Here is a 15,862-nt window from a genome sequence, read left to right as displayed (position 1 = left end):
TAGGTCACTCACAGAGTGCTGACACTTTTTCCATGTGCCCCCTAAAATAGGGATAGTATGATCTCTGATCGGAATCAGTTCTTGCATAGCTATGGGTTTTTATACCCTAATGCATTGCTCTGGGATGAGATGTGAACAGGGAAATCTTAGTTAAAAAAAAAAAAAAAAAGTCAAATGTAAAGTAGGAAATGTTTATTGTGCAAGCCCCAAATGCAGTGACTAATGTAAGACATTCCCACTTAGATTCAAAGTGTCATTATACTCACTCTCCAGACTTCCTTTGCTTGAGAGTTTCTAATTATGCTAAATTGTGCAGGTCTTCCAGTTTAGAGGGTTCATCCCATTCCTAGTCTTCCATGTCCAGGTTCTGCTTTGTCTGTTCAGAACTTAGCATTTGGTGATAGGGAGTAGAAGAACTCAGGTCACTCATTGCTAATGTTTCCTAAATTTTGCAGAGAAAGAAAGGGAGTTTAAGTCCTGTTTTTTTTTTCACAGCTGCAAGGACAGGCACTCCTTCATTTTCAGATATCCTAATGTTACGAATTTCTGGTTTGGCTTCCTTCAGTCTCCCACTACTGACAGAGTCCACCACAAACACAATGCCATAGCTACATCTTGTGAGTGATTTGCACAAGTGCCTTAGCTAAAAGCTGTTTTAAAGTGTAGCACAGAAGTTGGCTCTCACAGAAGCCAGCATTCCTTGCTTGATTCTTGTATCTTTGCTACTTCTCCTCCCATAAAAGTGTATCTTGGCCTCTTTGGGACTGTCCTGATGGCACTGATACTCCTGAATCCTGAACTGTGTTTGCCACAGCCTTTGAACTAACTCACATCTTTGCCATTATTCATGAGTATTAGTTCTTAATGCCCCAAATAATTAACACTATTTTATTAAAATAATATGTTATAAGGTACAAAGAGTACAATGTACAAGGCACAATAAAGTTCAAAATATCTTTCAGATCAGTGAGAAAGCTGTTATCAGAATTGTAATCTACTAAGCTTGCTCTTTAGACAAGGGATTTGGAATGGAATTACTTGTACAGAGTTTAAAAGTTAAATTAATCCCCATTGGGTTATGCAAAGAGTGTTCTTGCTTCTACAACCTCAATTAAAATAAAGAATCTGTACACCAAGCAGATTTGAAAAGAAAATAAGGAAAAAAGTATTTGTTCACATTCTAGTAAACCACTAGTCAGAATTTGTATTTTGAAGCCTTATTACCCTGATTGGTATTTTTATTATTTGCATTTCTACACTATATTATATAGATTATGTAATATAGTAAAGATTTTTCTGGGCTGAGGACTTCTCCAGGCTTTCTGCAGGGTGGAAAACTGACAGTGTCACAGAATCACAGAATTGTCATGGTTGGAAGGGACCTCCAAGATCAGAGTCCAACCATCAGCATTAAACTCACCCCCCAAAAAACAACCAACCACAGACATTCCACCAAAAAACACCCATAAAAACCCCCAATCTTGGCCACTAGAACATGCCCTGAAGTGCCACATCTACATGTTTCTTGAATACCTCCAAGGATGCTGACTCAACCACCTCCCTGGGCAGTTGGAAGTCTCCCTTCTAAGGGAGTTTAATAAGAGCTTTAGAAAATCTTAGGGACTAGATCCTTAGATTTCTTGGGCATTCTTGAAAAAACTAGCAGTGCAAGGCAGTGGGTTCAACTTCCTGTTTGGCATTCAGTCCACCAGAAACAGGCTGGAATATCTCTGGAGGTATCTGCCTAAAATAAGTAACTTTTGTCTACATGGCAATGAGCTAAACTCAGCTCATTTATCCTTACTCAGCTCTGGCATGTGCAATTGCTTAATTTGTTGGATAGTTGCACTAAACTCACTGACTGCTTGTATGCATAAATATTTTCAGAATTGGTTTTAAGTCACTTGGAATAATCCCTTGTGTTGGCCTGAAGGACATCTACATAAGTAGAACTGCCAGAAACTGAAAATTCATTCATTCTGCAGAATCTTTTTTGTTTTGGGAGGGAGAAAACAAGTAATAAAAAACAGAGATCCTGAAGTTGTTAATGGACTTGGAAGTTTAGCATCCTTGGTTTAATTAGAATGAAACCATAAAAACCTGAAGTCTCTGAGTTTGAGAATTCATTTTATTCCAAGAGGACCTAGGAACTTCTTTTCTACCTAAGCACTTTTGTTAGGATCATTAAAGTGTAAAACTGAGGTACAAGTAAATACAATAAATGTTCACTGCTTGATCTCCTTTTGTATTGCAGTTTTCTATCTTTTTGTAAACAGTTTGAGTTGCAAATCTTTTTGAGGAGGGGGAAGGCATCTAATTTTTTCAGTGTTGCTTGTGAGGTTTTATAGTGTTTTCTAGAGGATATTCTTAAGTACCTGTTGGAGGAGGAGACAGTATACTGGATTAATGTATTGTTTGTCAATAGTAGTACTGGAAGTATTGTATTTCTTTTTTGTTCCTATAAATAAAGATATTATTTGGACACTGGATGTATATGACTCATTATTCAGTGTCTAACATTCATAGTAATACTGAAGCATTTCTATTTCAGACTACCCAAGATGCGAACAGCTGTCATGTGCAAATGGAGCATGTTTTAATGCAAGCCAGCGATGTGATGGCAAAGTTGATTGCAGAGATTCTTCTGATGAAGCTAATTGCAGTAAGTACCACACAGAGTGGTCCCAAACAAATATGCTTTATAAACCTACATTTAAAGTTAAAGATCGTGGTTGTCTGACAGATTTTCTGTATGTCTTTCTGTGCTGAAATCTCTTCCAGCACATGGATGTACCAGTACACAGTTTCAGTGTGCTAATGGAGAATGCATCCCTCGAGCCTTTGTCTGTGACCATGATGATGACTGTGGAGACAGGAGTGATGAAAACGCTTGCAGTATGTTGTTTTGGGTTTCTTTACCTGTGTTTTTTAAGTGTTTTACTGAGAACTTGTTCAAGCAGATAGCAGGAAATGTATTGCAGGCTATACTGCCCTCAAAAGCTAGCCACTCCTCTACAAGGAATTTTGTATGGAAAGAATGTACATCTCGGTGCTACTTCTATAGATTTTTTTTTCTTTTCACATTATCTTTGCTGCTAAGTGCCTTCAGTGTTTGGTTACTATTTGAATTTGCTGGATTCAATGACAGTTTTGTTCTTAACACATATAGCTTAATTTCTTAATTTTGATGTAATTTTCTTCATTTCAGCATGACCCAAAGGTCTGCACTCTGAAATCTCAGTTAAATGCAGCATACTCTTGTCTTTGGTCCTAATTTGTTTGTATTTCTTCCACATTTTTATTTTCCAATAGTTGGAATGGATCATCTAGGATGGTTCTCAGTGACTATAATGTACAACTTTACAGATAGATAACAGCACAGATACTTGTCCTTCAGATGTCTTTAATTGACTGTTGCATTTCTGGAAATTTCTTGCTCATTCTTTTCTTTATAATCAGGGTATCCCAAAGGGATCGCAATCCCAGAGTCTTGCGTCTCCAGCCAGAATCATGGCTGTAGACTTATCAATTGTGTGAGCTTTGTATTTAAAAAGGTCTTCCACTGATGATAGGATCTAATGTAGTAATGCTGTGTTACAGGAAGGACACATGTTGCTCTGTCCTGCCAAGAACCTCACACTAGTATGATTCCACACACACCTGCCACACACCCCCTGGTATTGTCTTTTATGTCTTTGGCAATGCCTGTCCTTTGCCATTTTTTTAAAACTCTGTTTCTCTTTAGTACAAGGCATACAAATATTTACCTCCTGATGTCTTGAGTATCATCTCCTTGTCACATTCACCTTCAGGAACCTTATTAATAAGACGCTCTGCATCTAGTTGCATAATTATTTGAGAAATTCAGCTTCTCCTTCATTTCTGTAAAGAACCAGAGTATTCGGAAATAAAGTTCATACGTAAAACCAGAGCAAACTAGCAGTGTTTACAATATATGCAAGATATGAAACTGGCTCAGTCTTTCAGGAGAGATAATAACTGGCTATTAATTCACAAGAAAATATAACTATTTCTAGCCTTTCAGTCACTTCTTTTAATTTTTCTCTTGTTTTTTTCCTTAGCTTATGCAACTTGCAGAGGCAACTTCTTCACATGCCCAAGTGGCCGTTGCATTCATCAGAGCTGGATATGTGATGGAGATGATGATTGTGAAGATAATGAAGATGAAATAGGATGTGGTATATACTAAAGCTAACTTCTAATTATGATTTTTTCAGAGGAATACCTCACTAAACTACTTCTATGAAATTTTGACTAATCAAGATGTTCTGAATCCATTTTAGTTCTGTGAAAACTGTAGAATTCCATCTTCAGCTGTTTCTATTTTTTTATTATTTATGCAATATTTTTTATTGTTATATATGTGAGAGCTATTGCTCTGATAGTGACTATGGTGCAAACTCAGTTTAGCATGTATCAATGTAATTTTTTTCTTTTACATGTTCTCTTAATTATTTTTTTTCCTGTGGAGATTTTTCAGGTTATCTGTTAAGAGACATGATGCTCCTAATACCCAAAATGAATTGGTTGAAAACAAAAAAACTAAATAACTCACTTCCTGCCAAGATTTTATATGTGAGAAACAGAAATTTTAGTGAATGAAGGTGTGGGCTTTTTTCTCTTTCATTGGCCTTTTCTACAATGAGCATTATTCTCTTTATCCAGGTAGCCTTTGCGTGCTTTGAAACCCCAAAACTATAGTTCCATTTCTGATACACCAGTTAGTCTAAAACTAAATGGTTTTACTGTTTCTAAAAACACAGAAATCTAAAAGGATTCGTGTGTCATCACAATAATTGTTTGCATTGTACTTGGAAGGTTAAAGAAAGCATGACAAGGTCTTTCACAACTGTGAAGTTGTACAGGAACTAGAAACTGAATAATGAAGGATAGAGGTGCTTCAGGAAGCTGTTAGGGAAGAAATTATAAGTATTACGTGAAGCATACTCCTCAGTTATTGTTTTTCTTTTCTATAGAAAGTGGTCACCATGAATGCTACCCAGGAGAGTGGGCCTGCCCTGGGTCAGGGCATTGCATTCCAATTGGGAAGGTGTGTGATGGGGCTGCAGACTGTCCCGCTGGAGAAGATGAAACTAACAGCACTGCAGGGAGACATTGCAGTATGTATTAGCATACACAGAATAGTAGAAACATCAGCACTGATATCTTACATTCACCTTTTGTCTTCTAAACAACATTGAAATATTGGAAGCTCACTATTTTTGTTGGCACTGTTTTGGCTGGATTGTCTGAAAGAGGCATATATGCTGTGAACAGACTATTCCTTTTATTAATCTGTACATGAAATTTTAGAAACGGAGATTTTAACTTGCTCTCCATATCCTGATTTTTGTTTAAATATCTGTGCTTTTCCAGTTTTATAAGTAAGAAGGAATGTTGTGTACTGATCAGAACACAGGGCTGAATTAGTTTATCCTAAGCCTTGGCTTAAGTCGCTTAGATTAGAGTTTTCAGAAATACCTTTTCACCTAGCATGTCTGATTCTCCAGTTAGTGGCATACTGGGTTTTCTGGGTTGGAGGCAATGGGTATGCATAGTTCCTGATACTTTCACTCTTATAAACATTGATTCCCTCTGAGAATTGGTACCAGGATATTTTACATTTTTATGTATCTAAGCATATGTGATTTTGTGGAACTGTAGACACAATTTGTTGTGCAGATTTGATTCAGGAAGCTGTTCCTGAAATTGTAGGCTCATCATAGAGATGACTACAGCTTTTTAACTGTTAGTAAGGCAAAAAGGTGTTCTACTGGTGATATGTGTAATAGCGTTTCTGAAATATTTCCTTTCTAGACATATCACGATGCACTGCTCTGAGTTGCCAATATCGCTGTCATTCTTCTCCATCAGGAGGGATGTGTTACTGTCCTGTGGGATACACAATAAGTACCAATGACAGTCGTACTTGTATTGGTAAGTGAAGTACAGTGATTGCAGATATCTAGTATTTTCTCAAAGCTCATTAGGAAAGTTTGGATTCCAGGAATGTAAGTTCCAATAGGTGGATGTACTGGAAGATAGAAAATCTCAGAAATTGACAAAAGAATCAAGGTCTAAGGAGTGCAATGGCAGCATGGTAGCAAATAGGGTAACAAGCCAGAATATATCATAAAGATCTTTTTCAATAAGACTGTTAAAGACATAGTAAGAGCAGGATTATTAAAAAAAATATTTACTCTTGGATTTTTTTTAATTATAAAGATTATTTTCAGATCTTTTAGTGGTTAGATTGGAGGAGTTTGATTTTGCTCTAGGGATGTGTGGTGTTGTATGCCTGGAAAAATAGTTGATATTGAAGTGTTTGGTACTTTCTGAAAGTGGCCGTGTACGAAGACAATAGAACATTGTACTTTAAAATTAAAGGCTGCTTTGTACTTGTACTGTGGAATGGCTGTATCTCCTGTAATATTTCAGTATATGCATTATTTACATGAAAAAGAGGAATATTTGTAAAAATGTACAGATAAGTGAGGTATTTTGGTGTTGCCTTTCTATTCTGTACTTGCTATAATTTGGTAGCACAAACCCTCGGTAGTACAAATTACTTATCTTGGTAACTAGAAATAGAATAATTTCAGAATAATGAAGTTTAGCACTGCCTAATAAACTAAACTGGGTAAATATCTGTTACAGATTTTTAACCCAAGCTATGGTGTTTGTGCTATTAAAAGTATTCCAGGTGTATTTTTGAGAATACTGGTTGGCCTAGGACTGAATAAGCTGCAGTGACAGTGTGCTTGCTCTTCATAGAGAGGAGGAGCCAATGCACTGACTCCAGGCACAAAATTAATTTTGTTTTTTCACTCTTATATAGGAAATACGTGAAGGTCACATTCACAAGCCTAGTGCAGTCTTCTATTGTTATTTGACTGCCCTATAAACCTAGCTACATGGTTAGATTCTGGCTTGTAAATCTGAGTCAATGTATTTTGGTTTGCTGAGCTCTGGGTATGTATTTGTAGTGGGAGCAAGACTTGCTACAGGGGATTGGCTCACAGCCACTAGTGGATAATTCCAGGCCTTAGTTTAAATCCATGTTGTTCATTTAAGGCCAGAAGAATGAAACTATAGTGTTAGTGAAGTGTATTACTTCTTGAAATAATGATACTTTAAATTTGTCTTTTCATTCACTTCTAACTCACTATACACCAAAGGTTTTTAACACATATGGAAGCTGGAAAGCTACTGAGAACAGCATGTTTTCATAACTAAAATGTGCTGTCTAGGAAATGCTTCATTTTCACTTGTGTGTTAATAAATGTTTAAAACCAGAAATTCCAGAAGGAAGAATATTTGAGATCTCATTTTCTCCTTTTTTTGGCTTAATTATAGAATTACCATTTTCCCACAAGGTAACGTACTGGAAATTGCTTGTAGAACAGATCTGTGAGAAATTGCTGGGTCATCTTAGCTGCAAACTCTACCTATTTAGTATTTTTGCAGTTTTGCAAAATTAACTTCTTTGTACTTTTTGCTGTCTGGCTCTGGTGCACAGTATGCTTTTAATTGGAAATTGGACGCCTGTTAACGTGGTACTGAGTCTGAGCTAATAAACACTGCCTTTTAATAGGACTTACAACTTGAGCACTGCAGTAACATAAAGGTAGAACTCTCTTGTCAAAGTGGGCTTAAATCCAGCCGACTCTGCATGTGTGTGAAGTGGACATGTTTGTGGAAAAAAAATAGAAAACCTCTTTTCCCACAGCACAGATTTGCAAATGGATATAAAGCAAGCAGGGCTGACAAATTTGCAGCTTCCCAAATATAATGACATCCCTTTTAGACAAAACATTGTTCATAATATGCCTTTTTCACTTGACAGATTTTGATGACTGTAAAATGTGGGGTGTCTGTGACCAGCTGTGTGAAGATCGTGTGGGACATCACCAGTGCCACTGTGTGGAAGGTTATTTCCTAGAGCATCATCGGCATTGTCGGGCCAACACTTCAGGTCAGTGTACAGAAGTGCAGGTCTCTTGCTGTTGTGGGACTAATAGAGCTAGATAAAATGGGGCTGTTTGCATGGCTATGTCAGACAAGCATATCTGATTCTAACTTAACTGTGGACTTAAGGGCTTGATGTTCAGGACAGCATTCAGGACATCAACACATATGAAGAGACTGCATCTGTTGGCAGCTGCTCCTGGTTGTTCACCTTCTACTCTGTTCTGAAAAGAGGCCCTGAGAAGCCCTTCTTTGTGGAGATGTAATAATCTATTAGATACATGTAATAATTACAAATGTAATCTATTACATTTCTGTGAGGTAGCTGTTCCTGCCTGCAGAAACTGAGTGGAGTGGGAGTCCCTGCTTGGTATAGCTGATTAGCAGTCTTGCTTCTTAAAAAAATGTGAACTGCCCAGCTCTGTCCCCTTCCTTCTTTCTTCAGCCATGTCTGCAGAGGAGTTACCAATCTCACAATTTTCTAAGTATGTCCTAAAAATTTATTTTGAACTAATGAAATATGCATGACTGTATTAAGATATGAATCTCAGCACTTTGAAAGATCATTCTGTTTCCAGAAAAATTCTATATCATTTACAAGAAGTTTTCCATTCAAATGTGACTTGTGGGACAGTGTGACTTTTGAGTTGCTCATAAAGTGTTGAGTGTTTAGGGTAATAGGATTTGGACTTAGCTGTATTGTTGTCAGCCTTCCGCCAAGCCTTTCAACAGGCATCTGCTTTGAAAGTGAGATTTCTGTCAAAGGCTTGCCAGAGTTTCTCTTCTATTGAAAGATACTGCAAAGATGTTTTGATGAGATGAGAGAATGAAGAAGGTGGATAGAGGTTTTGTAAAAGTTTTACCTGGTGGGATTCTATATATTCCTGCCTGTTTTGCTCCAAGTCTAGAAACTAAAGGCAAATCAAAGCAAGTTAGTACTCTCTTAGAAACATTTATCCTGAACACCTATTTAACCTTTGTGTCTAGTGTGTATGAATCAGTATGTATATATTTCAACACTCCATTGCAAGGTGTCTTGCTGCAGAGTAGTCATGTATTTGTCACCCCTGCTTTCAGCTGGAGTTGCATCAATTATTTTTTCCAATGGCCGTGATTTACTGATTGGAGATCTTCATGGAAGAAGTGTTCGTACTTTGGTGCAGTCGCAGAATCGTGGGGTTGCAGTTGGAGTGGACTTCCACTTTTACCTGCACAGAATTTTTTGGACTGATACAGTGCAAGATAAGGTGGGTAGAAACATCAGGAAGAGTATATTTTTGCGTATGTGGAAGCAGAGAACTGAAATAGGTAGAACATGTTGATAGGCCTTCATTTATTGTGAGCAGAATCTGGCTGTATTTTTGTTTTCTATCAAAAAAGCTCCTTGAAATATTTTGTGTTAATGACTGCAGTTTTCAAGCTATACTGTTACATGTGACATATTAAACAAAGAATCCTATTATATGGGAATGTCTTGAGCAACTTTTAATTTTACTCAAGATGGAGTCCAAAAAACTAATTAAGAGAAATAGTAGACATTCTTTCAAAAGCAAACAAATTTTTCTTGGTAATTTTTTGAAACATGATAACTTAAAATGTAAAAGCTGTATCCCTTCCAAGATGATAAAAATCAGATTTCTTCATGTACTTCAAATGGCACTGTAATTGAGCTTGGATAACAAATATTGACAGTATTTTGTGTAATAAGCCAATATTTTGTTACTTTTTTTTGAAGAGGAAATATTTTATCTTCAAGGTACAGTAAAACAAAGTGATTTTAAAAACCAGTTTGGAGATCCTTGTGGAAGTTGGACTTCACTCTACTTCTTTTCTTCTGTGCATAACTTACTGAAACAAAAAAAAAACCCTCCTAGGTCAAATGCTGAAACTCCAAAATCTTCATCCCCATGTTGATTGTCATGCAGGGTGAGGGAAAATCCATGGCCTGCCTCATGCTGTGACACCATGTTATAGATCAATTTGCTGTCTCTCTTGTTATTCTGAACCTACACATAAGCTGTAAACTGTAGTTTCCACTACAGTACCATGTCAGTTCTGTTAGAAAACACACTGCTTGGCTGTCAAGTAGAATGGGATTTGTATGCACAATTTTTGACTTGTTTACAATTCTGGCATTTTTATTTTCACTGTAGCAGGTTCCCATTACTGCAGTTGCATTGACAGTGGCTAAATTAAATCAGGATCAAATCTAAACTTTCATGAGACAGGTGATTCGTGCTGTCTCTGTGAAAGCTATAAACAAAAGATAATATAGATTTTTCACTGCACACCCTGAATGGCCAAGACTGCCTTTTTTAATGCCCCAATATAGTTAAATCCTATTTAATTTATTAGGAGTAAGTAATCTAATTAAGTACTAGCTACTAGAACACCCAGATGAAAACAGTGACCTTAGGAATGTTCTTATATAATGCATATTTGCACCTGCAAATAGGGGATCTGTTTTGGTTTTCTTTTTTTTTTTTTTAAGATGTAAATTAAGGCAGAATATTCTGGGTTGTGTTCTGCATCATCTTTATCTCATTTAGTGTATTGCCTGATAACCTAGTGCCCATAAGCTCTTCTGTCAAGGTTTCCAAAGAACAGAATACACAGTTAAATGGTTTGCTTCATTGTTGTTACCCAGACCTGTAGAATATTTAAAATTATAGAAGTATATAAGCTTTCATTTTTCTTGCATGTGTTTTCTTGTGGTAGTCTATAATTTAATTTAAATACATTTCAAACCTCATGATGTCCTTCCAAAAATAATGAATCCTAGCTTTCATATTGTTACTCAGTGTAATAACATGGTTACTGTATATATCAAATTATCGTGTTTATACTGTTTGCTTCATGTAGCTCTGAACTTGCTTGTAAGATAACAACACTATTTCTTCTTGAGCATGTTGCTGTCAGAATTATCCTTAAATAAAGGAGATGAGTATCAGTGCTGAGCCTTCTGTCAGGACAGAGCTTTCCCTTTCTTTCTTCACTCTGCAATTTCTCCATAGCGGTTGATGCAGTAAGAGCTCCTTCTCTTCTTTCTGTTCACTGGTGAGACTTTTGCTAAAGGATGTTCATTTATTTTCAATGACTGAAAATACTGGCTTCTGCTAGATTCTGGAAAGCAAGATGCACTTTCCTCATCTGTTGTGGGTTTGGTTTTTTTTGTTTTTTGTTTTATCCAGCAATTTGTCGTATTTGCTAAAGCAGAAGCCTGTTTTAGTCTGTTACCTTGTCCATTTTGCAGAAATGCTGGTTGAAGACAAAATTACTGTAGTTTCTGCTTTGTTTCCAAATTTTTGCAAAACCCTTTAGCTAAGGAATAGCTTAGTGGGTAACTTGGTTGTATTGAGTGACCAGTTGTGGATCTGTACTCCATGTGATGATAAAGGACAAGTGCCGTATATCTTGTGATTGGCAAAACATCATGTGGGCACTGACAATATTTGTATTGTTTTCAGGTTTTTTCTATTAATATTGATGGCTCTGACTTCCAAGAAGTTTTAAATGTTTCAGTTGACACACCTGAAAATCTAGCAGTGGATTGGGTTAACAATAAACTATATGTGGTTGAGACCAGTGTGAACAGAATAGATATGGTTAACTTGGATGGAACAAACCGCGTGACTCTTATTGCTGAAAATCTTGGAAATCCTAGAGGAATAGCACTTGATCCAACTGTTGGGTAAGTGATACATATCCGGTAATTGTAAAAGATGTCAGAGGTTCCTTTATTCACATGCAAAAGGAGGAAAACTAAGAAGTAGCTAGGGTGGTTACTTTAGAATCAGGTATAAAATGTTTCAGACATGTATATTCTATCCTAATCCGTTCTACACCTTAAATTATTATGGGAGGGCTGTGCTCTGCTTTTATTCCAAATGTGCCGAATCTGTTGTGTGGATAGAGTTGTATGTGCATGAGCAGCTCTGAAAACAGGTGTGGATTTGCCCTGCAAAAGTGTAGAAGTTATCCTGAAAGATTTCTGTTGTGATACCATCCAGAGACCTCTTTCTATCTGAAGAGAAGTGGTGGAGTGAAGGCGGGGAAGCTAGTGTCTCCCAGCCCAGCTGACTTAAAAAAATTCTGAGGTTTTTTGACTAAGAGCATGTTTCCTTCTAGATTAATTTTATAAAAGAAAATGCACATTACTTCTTAGGCAGGAGGTATGAAGTGTTGTTCATAGTATGCCAGCTGAGAATAAATCTCTGTCCTGTAAGGTGCTGGCTTTAAATATCTCAAGGAAACATGGGATTTTTTTGTTGTTTGTTGTTTTCTTTTCTTTTTTTCTTTCTTTCCTTTTTTTTTTCTCTCTCTTTTTTTTTTTTTCCTTTATAGTTATTTGTTTTTCTCAGACTGGGATAGTCTGTCTGGTGATCCTAAAGTGGAAAGGGCCTTCATGGATGGCACAAACCGTCAGGATTTGATAAAAACAAAATTAGGCTGGCCTGCTGGAATAACTCTGGATATTGTATCAAAGAGACTTTACTGGGTTGACAGCCGGTTTGATTACATTGAGACTGTAACTTATGATGGGCTTCAAAGGTAGGAGAAATATTCCTTGAAGATTACAGATATGCTGATTATTTTGTATTCAGTTCAAAGGACGATTTGTCTAACAAAATGAGATGCACAAAGGATAAAAATTACAACATAATGAATGGCATCATGCTACTTCTTGACAATGCTTAAATCCTTCACCTTGATCTTTCTTTGTCCTTTTTTCTATCTTGAATACCTACTGCACTTACTTTATAATGTTCTTTTTTCTAGCCCACTACTGCAGTGCACGTTTTTATAGCGTTTGCTTTTTATTATTTTTTAATTATATACATTGTCTTCCATTATAATTTCTATGCATCTTTTTCATTAATTAATTTATTTGAAATATTCCATTCCAAAGCACCACTTTATGTAATGGGAATTAGGTGCTCTTCTCACATTTTAGAAATCTGTGCTGTCTGAAAGTAAATCATCACTCACCCTATTCTGATGCTAGGGAATCAAAGAGTCCTTGAGGCTTTTTTGGGACTGTGTCTTATAGTATAGTGTTTGGATGGCTGCTTATCTTTGATAAGTCTCTGTTATTCAACACAAAGAAAAACTTACCCTCTTTAGCATGCCTCCTACATACTGACTTGAAAAACTGTCCTCGTTTGACAGGTGATTTCTCAGTATATTTTTTCCCATATAAAATTATAAAAATAATGCAATATTTTTAGTCCTTTATCAGGGTTTAACAAGACAGGCATGCGTTTGGTAAAATACCTGCTTTTTGGAGATAAAAACTTATTACTAAGAGCAACACCAAAACTCTTGTAGGTATTATGCACATGGGCCTAAATCACCTGGGAAACTGTTAGAGCTGTAGAATTAATCTGATTTTGTAGACCTTCCTTCATGACTCCGTGAAAATAATATTGTAGTGTTATTGTTATGTATTGTGTAAGGACTTAAATGTCTCTCTTATCTCCTAATGTTTATCTAGAAAAATATTGTGATATCTTGCATAGAATAGATACAATTTATGAGCATTTGGTTTTCTTTGGTTTTCCATGGGTCATTAGTTCACGCCAAATAAAGTTTTTGTTTCTGTTTTTTTTTCTTTAAACCATGTAAATAAGATTTTATTTTTGGCCAGTGGCTGTTGCAGCCATATTTTTTTTTACTTTCAAGGTTTCTCGAATAGTTCAAATTGCTTCAGATGCCTGTGATTTCCTCTCTTTGACCTCTTTCTCTGATTTTCTCTCAGTATTTATGTATCTTTTCTTACAGTTTTGAGTAGTCATCTTTACTCACTGTGTTTTCTTTGAAATTTTTAACACTGTTGATTGTTATGTTTATGTACCCTGTATGTTTAGTTTAATCTCTTCAGTGCATTTGGACTTTGGCATCTTCTTTGTAGGAGCAAAAAACAGTGAATGAATTAACAATCCTGCAACCTTTCCTCTGATAATAAAGTCATTTTCTAGATAATATTTTGTAAATAATTTTAAAACTGTCTTTGTAACAGGAGAACAGTAGCTCATGGAGGCTCACTGATTCCTCATCCATATGGAATCACTTTATTTGAACACAATGTTTATTTCACTGATTGGACCAAAATGGCAGTGGTGAAAGCTAACAAATTTTCAGAATCTAACCCTCAAGTGATCTACCAGTCTTCACTGAGACCTTATGGAGTGACAGTTTACCATGCTGCCAGGCAGCCATATGGTAAGACAGTAAGTAGATTATTAAAGGAGTTTAGGAGCTATCTTAGCAAAAGTTGGTAAAGACACTATTTTGCTGTAAAAATCTAATAACTATATACAAAAATCTGTATTGTAAAACTGGTCTGCTTTTAATCACACAGTGGTTTCATTCAGATTCTATAGCTAATGAAATGTCAAATGCAAGATGGTAAGAGTGGGGGCGCATTATTAAATATATGAATATTTGGAAGAGTCAGACTTGTGATTATGAGCAGTATTGGTGCTTGGGACTTTTTTTTCCTCAAGACTGCAATGAGGGTGTGTTGGAAAAGGCTACCAGGGTGAGAGAGTTGTATGAGATATCATACTGAAGATCTATATGCAAAAGCCTATAGCCCAGATTATGGCCTCAGTGCTGAATATCTCTATAGAGCTGAGTACCTTGAATGCTGGTTAGCTTGGGTACGATTCTGGTAAAATCCGGAGTATTTTTTAATTTTTATTGTGAACGTTGAAAAAAGTCCTGAAAAATAAAGATAATTATGCTATTAGGTTAATTGGTGAAGTTATAATCCTATCTGTATTATTTTCCAGTAAGAAATCCTTGTGGAAGTCATAATGGTGGATGTGAACAGATCTGTGTTCTCAGCCACAAAACAGACAATGATGGACTAGGTTATCGCTGTAGATGTACATTGGGCTTTGATCTACATGTAGATGGACGACATTGTGTTGGTAAGAAAATGCCTTATGATTGTTGGGAAGAAAACTATTTCGTTAGGTCTTGAGATATTTCTATAGCCTTCTTCCTGTCTTCAATAGCTTTGTTGGTTTTATGTGCCAAGGACTTGGTGTTTTACAGCTCTTGTTGGCAGCTTTGAATTCTGCAGGTGTTCATTTCAAGCCACAACAACTTCAACTCAGAACCTTTTATAAGCATTTTAAGAGAGGTAGACATGGAGTATGTGTAGACAGCTGTATGATAAAGCTCTTAATACTGAAATCAAGCATGGATGCTTGCTAATAATGTAGATTTTGCAGTATTTTGAATAAGTAAGCCTGCTTTCCTGTACAGTAATGTGCTGGTTAGGTTGGTCTTCTCCTTTTGAACACATACGGCAAGAATAAGAGATTTCAGTTTTAGACCTATGGGCTTCCATCAGCAACCTACTGCTTCCTGTTTGAATGCAGAATTGTCAGTGATGGGAGGTGTTTACCATGTGCATCTATTGGTAAATTAGGCCCAGTATGTTGTCTATAGTTTTACTATTTGACTATGCATTTATCTGGCTAGCTCAGATATGGTCTGGTTATATGGTAGCTCCACAAAGCCTGAGTTAGTTTTTTACAGTTGATTGTAAAGAGATAAGCACAGAAGATGACTTCTGCTTCTGTAGGAGTAATGTTTTCTGTATAGGTGTATTAGGACCACAGTAAGATTGCCAGAGGAGTACCTGACTGCATCACCTAAATACTCTGGGCTTGATTTTGTTTTTCTTTGTCAGTTTTTAGGTCAGTATATATTTAAATTCCTATTTTCTCCTTATTTTTGCAATTTCTCGGCTACTAGTATTGCCAAAGGAATGTAAATCTTTACAGTTAATGCTCAGTTGTCTCACCTTGTGAGTAAGATTGTGTCTGATCTTTTCTTTCACAGCTGTGCAGCAATTCCT

At 36.4% G+C, this 15,862-nt stretch overlaps 1 protein-coding gene across 1 annotated transcript in view; it reads left to right on the top strand.

Moving 5' to 3' along the window:
• The window catches only part of LRP2 (low density lipoprotein receptor-related protein 2), a 109,960-nt gene that overhangs the window by 24,931 nt on the left and 69,167 nt on the right, over window positions 1-15,862 (top strand). The window contains exons 5-16 of the mRNA XM_009996130.1: window positions 2,552-2,662; window positions 2,782-2,895; window positions 4,083-4,199; window positions 4,998-5,141; window positions 5,839-5,958; window positions 7,868-7,996; window positions 9,067-9,236; window positions 11,457-11,680; window positions 12,334-12,540; window positions 14,009-14,211; window positions 14,784-14,924; window positions 15,847-15,857. Of these exons, the coding sequence (XP_009994432.1) occupies window positions 2,552-2,662; window positions 2,782-2,895; window positions 4,083-4,199; window positions 4,998-5,141; window positions 5,839-5,958; window positions 7,868-7,996; window positions 9,067-9,236; window positions 11,457-11,680; window positions 12,334-12,540; window positions 14,009-14,211; window positions 14,784-14,924; window positions 15,847-15,857 (1,691 nt within the window). The remainder of the gene's footprint in view (window positions 1-2,551; window positions 2,663-2,781; window positions 2,896-4,082; window positions 4,200-4,997; window positions 5,142-5,838; window positions 5,959-7,867; window positions 7,997-9,066; window positions 9,237-11,456; window positions 11,681-12,333; window positions 12,541-14,008; window positions 14,212-14,783; window positions 14,925-15,846; window positions 15,858-15,862) is intronic.

The sequence above is a fragment of the Chaetura pelagica genome, unplaced genomic scaffold (genome assembly GCF_000747805.2).
Source record: "Chaetura pelagica isolate M959 unplaced genomic scaffold, ChaPel_1.0 scaffold3, whole genome shotgun sequence".
In the NCBI taxonomy this organism is placed as follows: domain Eukaryota; kingdom Metazoa; phylum Chordata; class Aves; order Apodiformes; family Apodidae; genus Chaetura; species Chaetura pelagica.
This window is presented reverse-complemented; position numbering and strand designations above follow the sequence as displayed.